This window comes from Plasmodium chabaudi (assembly GCF_900002335.3).
Source record: "Plasmodium chabaudi chabaudi strain AS genome assembly, chromosome: 9".
In the NCBI taxonomy this organism is placed as follows: Eukaryota; Apicomplexa; class Aconoidasida; order Haemosporida; family Plasmodiidae; genus Plasmodium; species Plasmodium chabaudi.
Window position 1 is genome coordinate 615,500 of NC_030109.2, and position 18,517 is coordinate 634,016.

At 24.8% G+C, this 18,517-nt stretch overlaps 6 protein-coding genes across 6 annotated transcripts; all 6 read left to right on the forward strand.

Annotated features, from left to right (window-relative positions):
• Nucleotides 1–130: 130 nt before the first annotated feature.
• PCHAS_0915900 (conserved Plasmodium protein, unknown function) lies at nucleotides 131–1,120 on the forward strand (the record flags this gene model as incomplete). The annotated part of the gene is made up of 1 exon (XM_740412.2): nucleotides 131–1,120. The coding sequence occupies one exon, from the start codon at nucleotides 131–133 to the stop codon at nucleotides 1,118–1,120; it is 990 nt and encodes a 329-aa protein (XP_745505.2).
• A 2,012-nt stretch (nucleotides 1,121–3,132) lies between these two features.
• On the forward strand, nucleotides 3,133–7,095 carry PCHAS_0916000 (protein transport protein SEC16, putative; the record flags this gene model as incomplete). Its single annotated transcript, XM_740411.2, has 1 exon — nucleotides 3,133–7,095. The coding sequence occupies one exon, from the start codon at nucleotides 3,133–3,135 to the stop codon at nucleotides 7,093–7,095; it is 3,963 nt and encodes a 1,320-aa protein (XP_745504.2).
• Nucleotides 7,096–8,260: 1,165 nt separating this feature from the next.
• PCHAS_0916100 (conserved protein, unknown function) lies at nucleotides 8,261–11,890 on the forward strand (the record flags this gene model as incomplete). The annotated part of the gene is made up of 6 exons (XM_016798106.1): nucleotides 8,261–10,442; nucleotides 10,563–10,699; nucleotides 10,853–10,913; nucleotides 11,097–11,197; nucleotides 11,294–11,347; nucleotides 11,726–11,890. 6 exons carry the CDS (start codon nucleotides 8,261–8,263, stop codon nucleotides 11,888–11,890), a joined length of 2,700 nt encoding a protein of 899 aa, XP_016655358.1.
• An 835-nt stretch (nucleotides 11,891–12,725) lies between these two features.
• Nucleotides 12,726–13,725, forward strand: PCHAS_0916200 (phosphoglycerate mutase, putative; the record flags this gene model as incomplete). Its single annotated transcript, XM_016798108.1, has 3 exons — nucleotides 12,726–12,759; nucleotides 12,862–12,943; nucleotides 13,089–13,725. 3 exons carry the CDS (start codon nucleotides 12,726–12,728, stop codon nucleotides 13,723–13,725), a joined length of 753 nt encoding a protein of 250 aa, XP_016655359.1.
• A 1,734-nt stretch (nucleotides 13,726–15,459) lies between these two features.
• Nucleotides 15,460–15,870, forward strand: PCHAS_0916300 (conserved Plasmodium protein, unknown function; the record flags this gene model as incomplete). The annotated part of the gene is made up of 2 exons (XM_016798109.1): nucleotides 15,460–15,624; nucleotides 15,796–15,870. 2 exons carry the CDS (start codon nucleotides 15,460–15,462, stop codon nucleotides 15,868–15,870), a joined length of 240 nt encoding a protein of 79 aa, XP_016655360.1.
• Nucleotides 15,871–17,090: 1,220 nt separating this feature from the next.
• Nucleotides 17,091–18,506, forward strand: PCHAS_0916400 (CorA-like Mg2+ transporter protein, putative; the record flags this gene model as incomplete). The annotated part of the gene is made up of 2 exons (XM_016798110.1): nucleotides 17,091–17,337; nucleotides 17,446–18,506. The coding sequence occupies 2 exons, from the start codon at nucleotides 17,091–17,093 to the stop codon at nucleotides 18,504–18,506; spliced, it is 1,308 nt and encodes a 435-aa protein (XP_016655361.1).
• Nucleotides 18,507–18,517: the final 11 nt, after the last annotated feature.

Genomic DNA, 18,517 nt, shown 5'->3' on the forward strand with positions numbered 1-18,517 from the left:
GGCTCATTTTAAGAACAGACTGACTCGCAAAAAAGGAAAATAAAGAAAGGACAGTAAAAAGAAACATAAAACGGGAAGATAAAAAAGGTGTATTACCATTTTTGTTACACACCCCTGGCTCTTAACAAACATGAACACCAACCTTGAAATGAATAACACCCTTGAAATTAACAGCATTAACAATGTTATAAATAAAAATTATATTTTTTCAAACTTTCAAAATGAAACAAATAATTATGGTGGATGGGATGGTGTAATATATGTTAATGAAAAACAGTATGATCGAATTTTAAAAAGACGAATGAATAAAATAAAGCAGGAAATGGAAAAAAATAAAAAAATTAGTTCCTACATTAATATTCAAAAAAAAGTTACATCCCCAAATAATACAATTATTAGTAATACCCGAAATGGTGGACCTATCGAAAATATAAATAAAGCAAACCAAATTAACAATATAAATCATGCTAACACTTCTAAAATAGTAAACACGAATGGACATAATAATATAAACAGATTTGTAAATAACACCGAACATTATAACAATGGTAATAGTGCCTTATATCCATTTGATGGAAATCACGATGACTCAAAATATAACTCAACGCAATATAATAAAAATAATGATAATAATAATTATGCACAAATGTATGAAAATATAAAATATGGTTCATATATGAAAAATTCAAAAAACGGTGAAAAAACAAATAATGGACATAATAATATGAATGATAATAATGGATATAACGATACAGATAATGCGTATTTAAATAATTATAATGGGATGTATAATTCGAATGTAAATTCTTCAGATGATTATAAGAAATATATGAATATGTATGATATCAACAATGGAAACAATGTAAATAATATCGAACTAAACAATGGACAAATTGTTAATAACTATAACGAAACGTATCATGAAATAAATAATGCAAACAAATATAATAATGGATCAAATATGGCTACATTAAATAATGTAGAAAATTCAAATAAATTAGATAAACTAATAATTATGGCGAACAACCAAAATATTATGCATACAGATAATATAAATCATTTTAATAATTTTTCTGGCTCTATGAATAGAAATTATCCATATGCCTCCTATGATGAATGAAATGTTTTTCATTTCATTTAATAATGGCAAGCAGTTACGACAATCGTTGTGACAAAGTAACATTTGCAAGCCTTTTCTTAATTCCTTTACGAGTTTGTATATATATTACAAGCAACTTTCTATGCTTACTCTTTATCATACCGCAGTTTAATTTTATTATATAAAATGGGAGACCATAGTAAATAATCGTTTGCCAATATTCAAATACATTTTTATATGATTCCTCTTTTGTTTCTCATTCCTAATTATGATTAGGAATTTTTCTTTGTTATTATAATCCGCACTATATTAATAAACAGAGACAAACCAGCTGTGTAGCATTTCTATTGCTATACATAAAATGGGGGCACAAAGAAGTATATAATTTTTCAAATGTTTATTTATGAAGAAACGATACAGGGAATAGATAAGGAGAACATGCAAGTGCTCCTATGCACAAACATGTACATATACAGTGAAGGAACACATAAATTTAATTTTTATTCGAATTTAATAAGATAGAATAAAATTTGAAACACAGCCAAAGGCTTTAAAAATCATTTGTAAATTTGTTGCCTTTTTATCTTATGTGTTATTTTCTTTCTGTCTTTTATTTTGTTTTTTTTTTTTTTACAATCAGCATTTTAAAACATTATTTAAATTGTCACTATTATTTAAAATATTTTCAAATTTTTTATTTTTTTTAAAGTAGCAATATATGCTTTATAAGAAATTCACATCAATATATCCATATGGTTATTTAAAACGTTCTCTATCGATTTGAACCCTTTTTTGTAATTTCGCAATTTTCACAATGTTCACAATGCTCACAATTTTCACGATTGTATTCCCCTCTTTTTCGATGGGATAAACTACATGTTTACTAACATAGAGGATTGCAAAGTTCGATATAATAATAGCAAATCTAAGCATGTGAAAAACATTTTTTGAATGCTTATTTTGTTGATATGTCAGAGATGCCTAATAATACGAATATAATAATTTATTAATTTATCATGCCTAACAAAAGATACTTATAATAGATAAAAACATTTTTAGAATTTAAAAAAATCGCATGATTTTGTTACTATAACTATGGTTATTCTTTTTTATTTGTTTTATTTATTTATTATTATTTTTTTTTTTTTTTTTTTTTTGGGCACATTTTTAGTATATCTCTATAAGCATATTCCCATATATGGCATATACTTACTCTATCCCGGCATTGCAACGAGGATTAAAAAAAAAAAAAAAATTTTTAAATGGTCCCCCAAAGGTCTGTAAATTATATTCATAAATTATACTCTACAAATAAATAGAAATTGTACATATTCATTTATTTATTTGTTTATTCTTTATCGGCATGTTAAGTAAAATCCAATTCTTTTTTCAAAATTTTTATGGGTACAATAATTTAGTATATATAAAAAAATTATTACCATATATAATATCCATTTTTTCAAAACTATTTTTTTCTCTCAAAACACTGATTTAAAATATATGCATACTGAATTCGTAACTTATTAATTTATTTTGGCCCATGGCCATACATCATTGTATGTTAGTATGTTTAAATATTATGAACATGCTAGGTAATTCAGTATTACTATGCTTTTTAGTATTGCATATACATCCGTTTATCTATTTATATCTTCAAGCATTCTTTATATACAGTTTGTTTCTTTTCACCATACAACTAAATCACAATTTAGAAAGTTCGACAAAAACTTTTAACGATAAGTTGAAAATGATGGAAACATTTTATATAACATAAAAAAGGATATAGTATAAAATATTTATTTATTAAAATTAAAAAAAAAAAAAAAAAAATCAGATCACAATTGATAGATTCACAACAAGTACAGCCATCTCTCGAATGGGAAGAAAAAAGTTCAAACAAAATACAAGGTTATACAAATTTTAACACAAATTGGGTTACCGATTTGAAACCTTTTCACATACTAAATAATTTATCTATAACGACACATTACTTACACGGTTAATGATAATAAATAAAAAGTATAAGCCAAAAAATGAGCAAGGACATTTTTAGTTATGAAAATATTTTTAAAAGCGCAGACATAAATAAAATACAAGAGCAAAGAGAAAAATCTCAAAATGAAACAGATAATAAAGAGGAAACAGAAAAGGTAGAGAACCAACCAAAACCTACAAGCAATATTAATAATGAACTATCTGAAGAAAATGAAAATAAAATACAAATAAATAATAATCCAATAGATTCAAAACAAAAAATTAAAAAAGATATATTTAGCCTTTTTAATGATAAAAATGAAATAAATAATAAAGACGACAATCCGTTTAATTTTTACTATCCCAATGATGATACAAACATTAATCAGTATTTTCCGACCTATAACGGGGACCCAAAAAAGGAGGGAGTAGTTGGCGAAAAAGATGCCACCTCTACGAATGAAAATAAGGGTCCTACCTTTACAAGTGAAAATAAGGATCACACATTTTTGCCTGATGCTGAATCTTCTAAAAATGGTCCGCCCCCTTTTAGTGAGAGCGAGCCAAATATAGTAAACCCCCCAAGCCATGCAGTAAAAGATAGTGAACAAGTAGATGTTAAAGAAGAAACGGTTCAAGATGCATCTACTACTAAAAATGTAGTATGCCCTGAAAATAATTTAGATAGCTCACAATTAGATGTAAAAAAACAAAATGATAACCAAGAAGAAGGAATCGAATCCAACAAATTCATGTGTTTCTGCTTCGGAAGGAGTGGAACATTTTTTTATACAAAAGGGAATTCCATAGTGTATGGTCCACTCATAAGTGTAATAGATGATGGACTAACAAAGAAGATGGAGAAAGATAAGAAGCAAGACGGGGGTGTAAAAAAGTGTGACGGATCCGAAATGAATGCATATACATATGCATTGAAGTCCTTTCCAGGTCCGTTTTCTCGAAGGAATGTCAAAATAGATGAAAAGATAAAGAAATATTTAAACGAATTTATAGATATAAATAAAGAAAAATATAAAGATAATATTTTTGAAGGTACACAAAAAAATAGTATATACAATCATTTATTAAATATAATTGAAAATGATGATTTATTAGATTTTAATTTGAAACTATTAGATGTAGATACAAATTATGAACATAATAAAAATGAAAAAAAAAAAAACGATCAAAATAGTATTGTAATGAAGTTCTTACAAAATTATCAAAATAATTCAAATAATAATAAAAATACGAAAGGTGAATATTCTGAATGGGAAGAAGATGATGATTCTTCTGATGGTTCAGAAACAAAATCCAATGAAAAGAATACTAAAGAGATGAGCGAATTTAAAATATCAAGTAGAGACTATAGTCATAAAACTAACGAAAAAAATAAATTCGAAAATGATAGTAACTCTAAAGGTGCAACAAACGGTTTCAAAGAAATGAGGAAAGATAATGAAGAGAGTTTTTTTCAAAAGATTTATGGGCATGATTTAAAATATGGATTAATAGATAGTAAAAAGTATTACTTCTCCGATTTAATAAATAAAAAATTTATTTATGATTTATATAGATTGCAAAATAATGAACGAATAACAACTGAAGATATATATTTAGAATATTTTAATTTATGTATATATAATAGTAAGAAGGCAGCAAATTTATGTTTTAAAAAGGATCTATATAAATATTTTTTTTTGATTTTAAAAAAGTATAATAAAAAAAAATACAATAAAATGCTAGATAAATATATAAAACATATAAGTATATCATTTAATAATGAATTAGATGTAAAAAATTGTATGCAGAATATTTATAAAATATATAATTATAATATATATGATGATGTTCTAGTTGAATCATTTATTTTCTTTATTTGTATTCTAAATAAAAAATACATTTTTTTTAAAAATAAAAATATTATTACTAACCATTGGTATGCTTTCTACACATTAATACTTCACAATTTTATATTCCAGTTTTCGGAAAATGAAATAGATTATTCAAGCTATAAAGATGGAATTGTAAATTTTTTTCATTATCTAATTGATTTATTAATACATAATAATAAGCATATTGAATCACAATTTCTTTATTTAATTCTTTCGGGAAGCCCTTGTATTTATCAAATTAAAACGTCATCGGTTCTAGACACTGAAGAGGCTCAGTCCACCAATTCATATAAAGACATTGCTGATGCTTCGAAGAATTACGCTCACAGCGCTAAAAATGGAATGGAAAGAATACAAAATGAGCCTGCTTATGAACCCAAAATAGAATCGCCAACCCGACATCTACCAAAAATTTCATTTGATATATTTACTTTTCAAGTATGCGATATTTTTGAATACTTATACAGATTGAAAGAAGAAAGTTTTTTTTATGATGATTTAATTATTTACAAAATATATTATGCATCTATATTGTTGGAATTTGGGTTACTAGAACAAGCCAAACAATACATAAATATTTTATATTATTACATAGATGTAATAAAAAGTAATAAAAAAAATGAAAACATTAATTATATATTATATTTATATGAAATGTTAGTAAGTCAATTGAATTATATTTCTCCTCATAAATTGCCTACCAATCAAAATCCACAAAATGAAGAATATCTAAATTTATATTCAGCACAAAATAGTTACAATACTTATAATTATAAAACAGTTTCGATAAATGATAATATAAACAGTTCTACAATATTAACAAAAGAAGAGCTCACCACAAAGCAATATACCAGCACTACACATGCTGAACAAGTGGAAACAAATGTTAATGATTACATTTCTAAAGAAAAAACTCCTTTCCAAAACGCACAAAATATGTCCTACACCATTGAAAACACTCAAGCAAATAACGAAGTAACAAATTATTATGAAAGAAATAATAAAGATAATACATCTATACCATCACAAAAAGATATAGATAAACATAGTATACAAAATTATGCAAATAATTCAGATCATTATGATAATTATAACATGAGTTATTCACTAAAAAAACAAACAGATAATAAACAAAATTCTATAGATAATTCATCAAATACAGAAAACGGATATTATAATTTACATACAAATGAGCCCGTAAAAAATTATGTGGAATATCAAAATGTTGAAACGGTTCAAAGTCAAACAATGAATACCCAAGGTTATAATTATAATTATAACTACAATTATAACTACAATAATAATAATAAATATGAGTATAGTGAAAATTATATGTTTAACCAGCCAACCGGAAATCCCAGCATGTATCCAAACCCTAATGCAGCAATGCCTACTCACGAAAGTGGAATCAATAACATGTCACCCCATTCATATAACATTCAAGGTAATGCATTACCACCTACTACTTATGGAGAATATAATAATATGATGCAATACAATTCTTATCAAACTAATGCAAACAATAATATGGCACCTAATTATAATATGAACCAGATGCATGGGTTCTACAATTATAACAATACTTCCTCCACAAACCCACAAAATGCTAACTACTATAACAATAATAATAGTAACAATTATTATAATGAAGCTCGTCAAAAAATGGAAATAAATAATAACTCTGCACAAATGCATATAGATCAAAACGTAAATAAAGTTAATGAAAAAAATAAAAATGATTATACAACATCTAGCACATCAAATAATGTAGCAGATAGTAATGATTCCAGTCAGAGCAATGTTGATTTGATAAATATGGGTAAAAGTTTTATATCTGGATTTTTTTCAAATATTAAAGAAAAAATTAAAATAGTTGATGCAATAAAAGAGGAAGACGAACCAGAAGAAGAAAATATATTTTATTATGATTATGAAAAAAAACGATGGAGGGAAAAAGGTGTTACATCCGATGAAGAGAAAGAACGTGAAGAACAAAAAATAAAAAAACAAATGGAAATGTCGAAAATTGCTCCGCCTCTTGCATCAGATACATATAATAATACAAACCCTAAAAAGCCTTTAGATATGAAGGACGTGAGAAGTAGGTATGTAGACTACTTTAATTAACCTATTCTTATTCATCATAAATATAGAGAAGCTTATATACATACATACTAGTGTGTATGCATATATAATTATTTATTTTTATACCAACACACTGTTATAATAAACAATTTTTAATATTTGTCCGAAGTATATTAAAACCCTTCTTGCGTGTCTTTACAAAGTTTGCAAAAATTCATATTTTTTTAAATTATACATTTTAAACATGCATATAATCGTTTTTTTTTTTTTTAATTTTCCTTTTAAAATAAAGTTGCATACTTGTTAAGAAGTTACTTGATTTGAACGTTGACAATTTTATTCGGAATTTTGTCCCTATACAATATTAACTTCTTTTTTAATGTTTTTTATTTGTTTCGTTTTTTTTTTTTTTTTTTCAACTTATTTTCTTTATATTCAATGTATACATGTATTATGTATGCATATAATATTATACTTCAATTTTTATAAGTAATAAAAAAAAAATGTTGGAAATAATATGATCATATATAATAAATAGGGGAATATATGAAATTTTCCAATGGGTTTTAAAAAAATAAAAAAGAAAGAGTTATAAAAAATATATATATATAACAATAAAATATTTTGAAAAAAAAAAATGTTGTTTTATTATACAAATAATTTGGGGATATACATTATTATTATTATATAATAAGCTTATACAATTATTTAAAGTAATGTATGTATAGCCCTTAAAAAAAAACGTAGGCTAATTTGATTATCTACATATGTTTGTAGTATGCATGTATAATATATAGTTTTTTTTTTTTTCTTAAATCTTTGTTAACTCTTAAATATAAATTTTTATATAACAAAATTAGAATGAATAAAAAAAAAAAAAAAAAAACATTTTTAAAAGCAATTATCACACTTAGGGGGGAATAAATAAATAATAAAAATAAATAAAATAAGATATATACTTTGCAGAATATATAAAGTATTAAAAATATAAGAAAAGAAAAATTGCATAAATATCTACTAAGGTATTTTACTTTTATAATGAAACATTTGGAAATGTATTATAATAAGGGTTTTTTTAGAACTTTTTGTAAAAGTTAAAATAATTAAAAAAAAAAAAAAAAAAAAAAGCACACACAATTTATCTTTTGTTTTTACAATCCATAAAAGGAAAAAATTGGAATAAGAGTAGAGGTAGCAGAACGGGACTATGGCGAAGAAAAAGAAACAAATACATTTGAATATAATAGATTTTCAAAAATACTATCAAAAAGATGATCTAATCATACAGCCAACACCAGCTGTTGAAAATACCATCGAAGAAAAAAAAAAAAAAATTTTTGACAAAAATGAATATGTTCAAAATATTGAATGGCGAACTACAGAAAGTACAGATAAAAAAATAAACAACAAAGTAAATGATGATAATAATAAATTTAAAAAAAGTGATAGTACTATAACATTAGGATCTAGGGGGAAAAACAAGCTGAATGAAATGAAAGATGAAGACGTCGATTTTGCAAACTTAAGAAGTAAGAAGAAGGAAGACGACGTGGATTTTGCAAACTTAAGAAATAAGAAGAAGGAAGACGATGCAGATTTTGGGAACCTTAGAAATAAGAAGAAGGAAGACGACGCAGATTTTTCCAACCTTCGAAATAAGAAGAAGGAAGACGATGTCGACTTTGCCAACCTTCGAAATAAAAAAAAAGATGATGATGCAGATTTTGCAAACTTAAGAAACAAGAAGAAGGAGGACGATGCCGATTTTGCAAACTTAAGAAACAAAAAGAAGGAAGAGGATGTGGATTTCGGAGTTTTACGAAATAAAAAGAAAGAGGAAGATGCAGATTTTGCAAACTTAAGAAATAAAAAAAAAGATGACGATGCAGATTTTGGTAACTTAAGAAACAAAAAGAAGGAAGACGACGTGGATTTTGGCAACCTTAGAAATAAAAAAAAAGATGACGATGCAGATTTTGCAAACTTAAGAAATAAAAAGAAAGAAGAGGATGTCGACTTTGCAAACCTTAGAAACAAGAAAAAGGAAGAGGATGTAGATTTTGGAGTTTTACGAAATAAGAAGAAAGAGGAAGATGTTGACTTTGCCAACTTAAGAAGTAAGAAAAAGGAAGAGGATGTCGACTTTGCAAACCTTAGAAACAAGAAGAAGGAGGACGACGCCGACTTTGCCAACCTTAGAAATAAGAAAAAGGAAGAGGATGTAGATTTTGGAGTTTTACGAAATAAGAAGAAAGAGGAAGATGTTGACTTTGCCAACTTAAGAAGTAAGAAAAAGGAAGAGGATGTCGATTTTTCTAACTTAAGAAGCAAAAAAACTGATACTGAAACAAAAACTGAAAAACCATATCACCTAAGAAAATTAGAAGAATTAAGAAAACAAAAACAATTGAAAAGGCAAGAAACTGAGACGTCTCAAAATGAGAAACTAGAAGAAAAGACCAAGACGGACAAAAAGGAGGAGGAAGTAAAAGCAGATAAAAAGGCGGAGGAAATAAAAGCGGATAAAAAAGAAGAAGTAAAAGAAGACGAAGTAAAAGATAAAAAAGAAGAAGAAGTAAAAGAAGACGAAGCAAAAGAAGACGAAGCAAAAGAAGACGAAGCAAAAGAAGACGAAGCAAAAGAAGACGAAGTAAAAGAAGACGAAGTAAAAGATAAAAAAGAAGAAGTTAAAGCGGATGATGTAAAACCAGCGGGTGTAGCTGAGAAAAATGAAATCGATGGTAATAATGAAACAAAAGTGGAAGAAGGTGCAAAAAAAAAGTTTGTACCTAAAAGAGTAATTATGTATCAAGAAGAGTTGAAAAAAAAAGAAGAAGAATTGAAAAAAAAAGAGGAAGAAAGAAAGAAAAAATTGGAAGAACAAAAAAAACAAAGAGAATTATCTAAACTTAAAAGTCAAGCAAGTGATGGATCGAATGTGTTCATACCTTCTGCTAAATTATTACACTTAGAAAGTTTAAAAGAAGAAAAAAAAGAAACAAAAATAGAAATAAAGAGAGATTCTAAAAGTGTTATTACTCCTCCTATAAGTAAAAAAGATACAACCATCTTAAGCAAACAAAAAAGCGCTGAAAAAAATGTAAAAAATATATTTTTAGAAATAGCTGAAAAAACGGAAAATGCTAAAATTGTAGAAAAAATGGATATAGAAGAAATTGCAAAAAAAAAGAGAGAAGAATTATATAAAAAACAATTAGAAAAAATTACTAAAATCAATGAAGAAAATACTAAATATAATAATATATATAAGCATGATATAAACAATATTAAATCTTTTTATAATCAAATTAAAGATAAAATTTTACAAAATCATTTATTTACTGAAGACGATTCTGCTAATATATGTGCTTCTCTGAAAACAGATGAATGTAATATTCTATGCATATATGCAATCTTAATTTTTGTTCCTATTAAAATTATTTTACTACTAAATTCCAACCTATTGTAAAGCTTTAAAAACATATATTTTTTAAACTTTTCATTTTTAGGTAACTATTTGGAGAGCCATGTTCCTTTTTACGTGACTATATCTGTTTTCATTTTAAGCCTTCCACAAAAATTGGAAGATGATATGTATATAAAAAGAGCTAGTCAATTGAAAAATTTACTTTTTTATCTAAAACAAGTAATAAATGCATAAATATACCCTTTGCCCAAAAAAATGCACACACATTTTAGGCTATCTATTTTTTGTCATATTATTTAATTTTTTTTTTTTATTGACATTTTTTTTATTCCATGTTCATAATTTTTATCTTTCTTTTATTCTTTACTACAGAATAGCAAAATCGAAAATCAAGACGATTATATATTAAATGATATCATTAAATTATGTGATGGTAAGAGAAGAAAATGTGTGCATATGTGTACATATTACATGCCTGTATGGGCGTATGGAAATATCTTTTCCGTATACCAAGCTAGCTATTTGTTTATGTAGCTATTTCACATTTTTTTTTTAATTTCGCTATTTTTTTTTTTTAATTTCACATTTTTTTTTTAATTTCGCTACTTTTTTTTAGAATTAAAATACCCACACTTATCAGAAGAAACAACATTATTGGAAGCAGTTTTTGATTGCTTACTATTTTGTGGAATAATTTCAAAGGATGCATTTATAAAAGTAAAAAAAAACAGACAAATTGTGTTATATCTACAAAATGAATGATGTTGTAAATGCATACAATATGGACATTTATAATATTCTCTTTTTTTTTAGTGGTTTGCGGATGACGATTTAGACTCCGAATTAAAAAGCAGAGCCATGTTACAGGTAAAATATATATATGTAGATATATGCTTAATATATGTGTTGTTGTTATGTGAAAAAAATAATGAAATAGCAGATATAATGTTTTATAATAAAAATTGCTTCCTTTAAATTGGTATTTTACTTTAAAAAAAAGTAAAATGTATTTAAGGGAAGATAAAATAATAATAAATAAAAAATTGGCATATAAATAGATTTTTATCAGTAAAAAGTTAAACATGTTTAAATGATTAAAAAAGAAAGGCATATGCTGACAAAATAAATTTACATAAATAATACATTGCATATGTGTATGCATATATATTCATAACCTATTTATTATATACTTATGTAATACCTATACACATTCTCCATTTTATTATTAATGTTCCATTGTCACAGCTAATATACTGGAATAACTGGCTAAAGGATGAAGTAAACGATGTAGAATATGTAGAAGACGAGCCAGAAGAACAGATCGAAGAAAAGGTTGTTGAAGAAGATGATATTGAAAAAAATGTACCCAAGAACTTTATTTTTAGAAAAATTAAAAAGAAATTTCTATAAATTTTAAAATATATATTATGTGTATGTATTATTTTTTTCAAATTATTTTTCCAATTTCGATAATTTTGTTCCCACTTTTTTTTTTAACTTTTTAAAAAACTTTAATTAGTCATTTTGAAATTAATTATTTTTATAATAATAAATTGTATAATTATATATAATTTTTTTTTTCTAAACCCCTAATTTACAAACCCTGAAAAATGTACTTGATAATATATTATATACTTGCAGCATGCAATTATTTATTATATATATATAACATTAACCCTATATTATTCGAAAAATATACAGTGGTTGGTGTTTTTTTCCTTTCATATGTATATATGGAGAAAAATTATTTAAGCACCCATTAAAAAATATAAAGGTATATTAGTAGCCCATATTATTGATATTCCAATCCAAATATATACAAATACTATTATGGCATTAAGACTATATTTATGCACATAAATATATCTATACTATTTTTCATAGCACTAATTAAAGCCCATATGCATATTATAAAGAGAATTTTTATAACATCCATATATGCAGAATATAATGATAATAGCAGTAGTAGTCATGTATATTTACTTATAAAATTATTAAAAACCGTCACATTTATATAAAAATATAAATACATATTTATTTATCACAATTATAATAGTTATACTAATTTATTAAAATTACTTATAACCTTAAATTTTAACATACATTTTAAAGTGTATTTCTTTGGCATTTGAATTGTATTCTTATAAATAATTTTTTATAAACAATCAAAATTTTTTAAATATATAAAATTATAAAAAATATATATATTTACAAAATATATTTAATATAATAATTTATAAAGAAAATGACGACATATACTTTAGTTCTTCTAAGGCACGGTACGAATTAAAATAGTGAAAAAAATGTGTTCATACTATAAAAAAGGAAATTATTATTAAGTTCAATTTATTCTATCGATTTTTCATTTTTCTTTTTTTAAGGTGAAAGCACATGGAACCAAGAAAACAAGTTCACAGGTTGGACTGATGTTCCCTTAAGCGAAAAGGGAGAGCAAGAAGCCATGTAAAAAAAAAATATATATATTATGCACCTTTTAGATGATGGACTCCCTTTTTTAATACAAGGGAGATATGTTTTATCCCTCTTTATTTATCGCTTTTGTATATGTGTGTATTTATTCGTTGGTGTTATTTTAAATGTTTTGTAGGTCTGCTGGAAATTATTTAAAGGAAAAAGATTTTAAATTTGATATCGTTTATACATCTGTATTAAAAAGAGCTATTACAACAGCATGGCATGTTTTGAAAGCTGGTGATCTTTTACATGTACCAGTCATAAAAACATGGAGATTAAATGAGAGACATTATGGTTCATTACAAGGTTTAAATAAATCCGAAACTGCTAAAAAATATGGAGAAGAACAAGTTAAAATATGGAGAAGATCTTATGATATCCCCCCTCCAAAATTAGATAAAGAAGATAATAGATGGCCAGGACACCATGTAGTTTATAAAAATGTCCCCAAAGGAGTATTGCCATTTACTGAATGTTTAAAAGATACAGTAGAAAGAGTTTTACCCTTTTGGTTTGATAATATTGCACCAGCTATATTAGCAAACAAAAAGGTCCTTGTCACTGCACATGGAAACAGTTTAAGAGGATTAGTTAAACACTTAGATGGCTTAAGTGAAGCTGATGTATTGGAACTTAACATTCCAACAGGTGTACCATTAGTATATGAATTAGATGAAAACTTAAAACCAATTAAACACTACTATTTATTAGATAGTGAAGAATTAAAGAAGAAAATGGACGAAGTAGCTAACCAAGGAAAGGCAAAATAAATAAGAGAGAATTAATATTTCAAAGGGAAAGTATGTTTTCCATATATACATATGCGCACTGAATGCACATGGTATTTTTTGTAGCATCAGCAAGCTGATAAAAACAAAATTATGCATTTTAAACCCAAATAACAAGAAAATTAAGAAATATACATTTTAATTAATATGCTGATGTTTTCTAATATGGATATGGCTTTTCATGCGTACTAAAAATAATATTTATTTTTATTAAAATATGTATATGTGACAATTTATATACAGTGTAAATTAAATATATTGTGAAATGTTACATATGTAAAATTAATATTTTACCCATTTAAGTTTGTGAAAAAAAACATGCATGAATATTTGTAGCATATTAAACTAAATACTTTTAAGTTATTAAAGACGAGTGTGGACAATTAATCATGTTGTTTTCTGTAGTTTGCATACGAGTTATAAGCTTCAAGTATGCATATAACAAAAAATAAATTTGAAAATAGCAAAATATGCATGCTGGGTATAGATATTCATACGTAACACATACACATATTTATGTTGTATTATTTAACACTGGTCTATTAACATTTTTAATTTCCATATAGCAAAAATAAAATAAAAATAATTCTCCGTTATTTAAATATAGCTATATAATAGCTATTTGTTCATATAAAAAGCCAAAAATGGTAAAAAAAAAAAAATAAATAAAAAAAAATAAAAATAAAGATGGTATTATATGAATTTATTAAATTGGGATATACAATAGTAATAGTGTTTTATTATATCATTAAGGAACAGTATAACAATAACTTATGCGACATCATCATCTTAAATTATATAAATATGCATGTTATGTACTACATATTTATATATATTATATTTTTTTTAAGCTTTTACAACGTCATTTTAGTAATTCAAATTATTTATATAAATAATTTTCCTTGCAACTTATCACAAACTTATTTTTTTTTTATAAATATGGGTTTGTCTTCATGTGTGCAAAAATATATATAAATGGGCCATAAAATTAATATAAATATAATATGGAAAAAATATTATAATATATATATATCATTTTATCCTTTATTCATTTTGCGTATAAATATATAATTATTATATAGTAAATATTATATTTATTATTATGCATGTATTGCAATAAATTAATGCAAATTTATATGAACAATTCAGAAAAAAAGTAAATATGATTTTTAATAAAATTAATGGGAAAAACAATGAAAAAAAAAAATGAAAAGGGAACTATAAAAATTATGCGTAATTTTATGGTATAAGTACTATATATTTTTATATATTTTTTTACATGTCAGTATTATTCCTATGAACAAGTAAATTATTTGATAGATTTATTAATTAAAAAAATTGTTAATACGCATAACTTATTATTGATAAAATATGCATATAATATTATATATACTATATATATTATATACATGTTTTATATATGTTCATATTTCTATACACTAATGCATATTTTCCCGCGTGTTAACTTCATCAGTTTGAAATGTAGATATAAGTGAAAAATTATAATAGCGGAACAATTTTTCACAATAATAATTACAAGAGTCGAAATATTTTCAGCATATTTGTTTGTTCAAATTTTAAGCAGAATGATACTATAAATATCAAAAAAAAAACTGCAGCATTTTTTAACGCATACAGCATATATTTTAACTTGAAGAAGGAACCATATAAAACAAAAGCCAAAGTAATATAATTCTATCCAAAGTTGTTAAAATAATGTCTACAATTAAAAGGGCTATCACGTACTATTTCGTCATAGTATCACTATTTCCTGCAACTTTTTTGGGAATTGTTGGCTTGATGTTATTATATGATTCCGATTCATTAGAGCTACATGGACATAAGAGTGAAAAGGTTTTGCCATCTTTTATTTGTGCTGGGGTAAGAGATAAATATTTTATAAAATAGCATTCCTCATGCCAGTTTTGGGGGAGCAGAGATTTCATCTATTGTTCATATTCTATAAAGTTGCCTTTCGGTCATGTACATCTATATTTATGTATATATGATGAAGAATACCATTTTTCTTTTTTTTTCTTTACAACTTTGTAGATATACTTTTTCATAACAATCATCAGTAGTATCATGCTATTTAGAAGCAATAAAAAACCAGCAGCTTCAAAATAAAGCATTTAATCTTATATTTCGGAATCTATTTGCATTTATGAACAAGTTTTTTTAGTATTTTTATACACAGACTTTTATATGAAGAACTAATTTGCATATACGTATGTATGTATGCATGTATTTCTTATGGGGATTTAAGAATGTCATTAATTCACTTTTCTAATCATTATCATTCTTAAACATAGCTTTTAATATATTTTAGTTTGAAATGATGAAACCTCATGATATATTTGGTGCATGCACACATGGAAAGATGTATATACATACTTATAAAATAAATAGAATTTGATTGTTTTTGTCTGAAGCGCCCCATTAACAATTCATTACAGTGTGAATAAATTCAACAATAATAATATATGTGTATTTACTAATTTATTCGTTTGCACCATTTTTTAAATTAAATGAAATAAAAATGAAAATAGAAGAATATTGTTCCCCTTAAGTAAATATGTCTGGCCTTTTTCTACATCCATATTACTAAAATGAAATACTTATTTTATATATTTATTTGATTATTTTGATAATTTAAAGTTATCAATGCGTGTTCGTTTTTTTTGTAGTAAATTTTTTAATTTTTCCAATTTGTTGTTTTCCTTATTTATATTTTTTTAACATATGGATTTACAAACTCATACCGTCATATGCATATAATATATATGATGAATTCATATATAAATTAGATAAATTTTTGACTATACTAATGTAATGATATAATAATTGAATAATATTTTATCGAGCATTAACGAATGCCTTTTCATTAGTTGTTAAAAAATGGAGGATATAATTCTCCAAACCATTGAGAATGTTTTTATTTAAAAAAAATACAAGCAATTTGAGATAAGTAAAAATATAGAGTTGCAATAATTTATTACTATTACTATATCAAGGATGCATATATATTTCAGCTAAAAAAAACGAATTAATATGCATAAAACATGTTTATTATTAAAATTGTAATTATATAATATTATTATGAAATTATTTGTTTATTTAGTACATAATTATAAAAATAGTTTTTTTTTTTAAATTTTATTTGTTCATGGTAAGGATGCAATTAGGGGGAAATAAATTTTCTTGTACTTGTTGATCTTGATATTTATATTTAAAACAAAGTAGTCATATAATAAGTAAGCATATAGAGTATGTAAAAAATGTTAACATGAATTTGATAAATTTATGTTGTAAGCTATATTATTGTGTTATATATAATAAAAATAATAATGAACAGATGGCTAAATATAAATAAATGTATGAGTAGAATTATTCATCCATATGTTTTAAGACCGAAGAATTACATACACCCAAATTGGGTATTTAAATTTAGTACTTTAAAAGATGAAAGTAAAATATTTCCAAAAAAAAATTTGAATAATAATATATTAATGCAAAATATAAAAGTTTCCGATGATGGAAATGCTATTTGCGAACAATTACTTTTTTCTAAGTACGACCTACCCTATGTTTTGAGTAAGCCAAATGTATAAAAATGGGCAACCCAATGAATGTTTGTTCATTTCCAAGTAGTATATATATGCATATACATGTGTTATCTTTTTTTTCCTGATCCTTTTGTAGAAATCCCGGTGAGCGACCTTCGGCTAATTGACACGGGGAACAGTAACCACAACCCCACAATTTTAATACGGAAAGATGTGATATTACTTAGGACCGGATTTATTAGTTGCATTATTCGATATAATGAAGCATGGCTGTTTGAAGGTAGCAATTCTGTAGTAATAAATGCGAAGGACTTAATTAGTAGGAACTTAAAAAAAAAAAACAATAAATCTAAGGATAGTAATGATGAAGGGGTAGTTGAAAAAGTATGTGACAAAAATAGCTGCATAGATAATGAAAAACATAATACGAAGCAGACTAACGACTTTTGTAATGATGAAAAAGAAGAACTAAATTATTTAAATATAATAAATAATTTTTATAGATATAATAAAGGGAAAGCATATTTTGAATTTCTATGCTTAGATATATGTATGCAATTATCTATTAAAGAATATGAAAATGATTTAGAAGGAATAAATTATAAAATTCGGGATATTATATTATTACAAAGGAAGGAAGAAAATAATGAATTGAATATGCTAACAAATAAGCTGTTAAGAGATATGATGAAAATTAAAAATAATTTACAGAAGTTGTCGAATTTATTAAATGCATTACGTACTAATATTGAAAAGATTTTAGATAATGAACATGATTTGAAAAATATGTATTTAACTTATTTAAAAAAAAATACATATAATGATTTAAAAGATTGCAGTGATTTGGAAATTTTATTAGAAACCCATTTACAATTAACAGATGAATTATATGGACAGTTAGAAAATGTAGAAGAAAAAATTACACATTATGAAGAATTAATGAGATTAAATTTAGATTATAATAGAAATAAATTTATTTTATTAAATGCAAAAATATCTTTTTCTACTCTGTTATTTTCTATATCTTCAGTTGTTACAAGTTTATTTGGGATGAATTTAAAAAATTTTGTTGAAGACAGTAATTATGCTTTTACTCTTGTTTCTATTTTTGTTTCTGTATGGTCCATAATTGGAATTTATGCCACCAAAAATATAAATACTCTTTTGAAATTTTTTGATCGCTACAATTTTAGGTAGCACATTTAAAT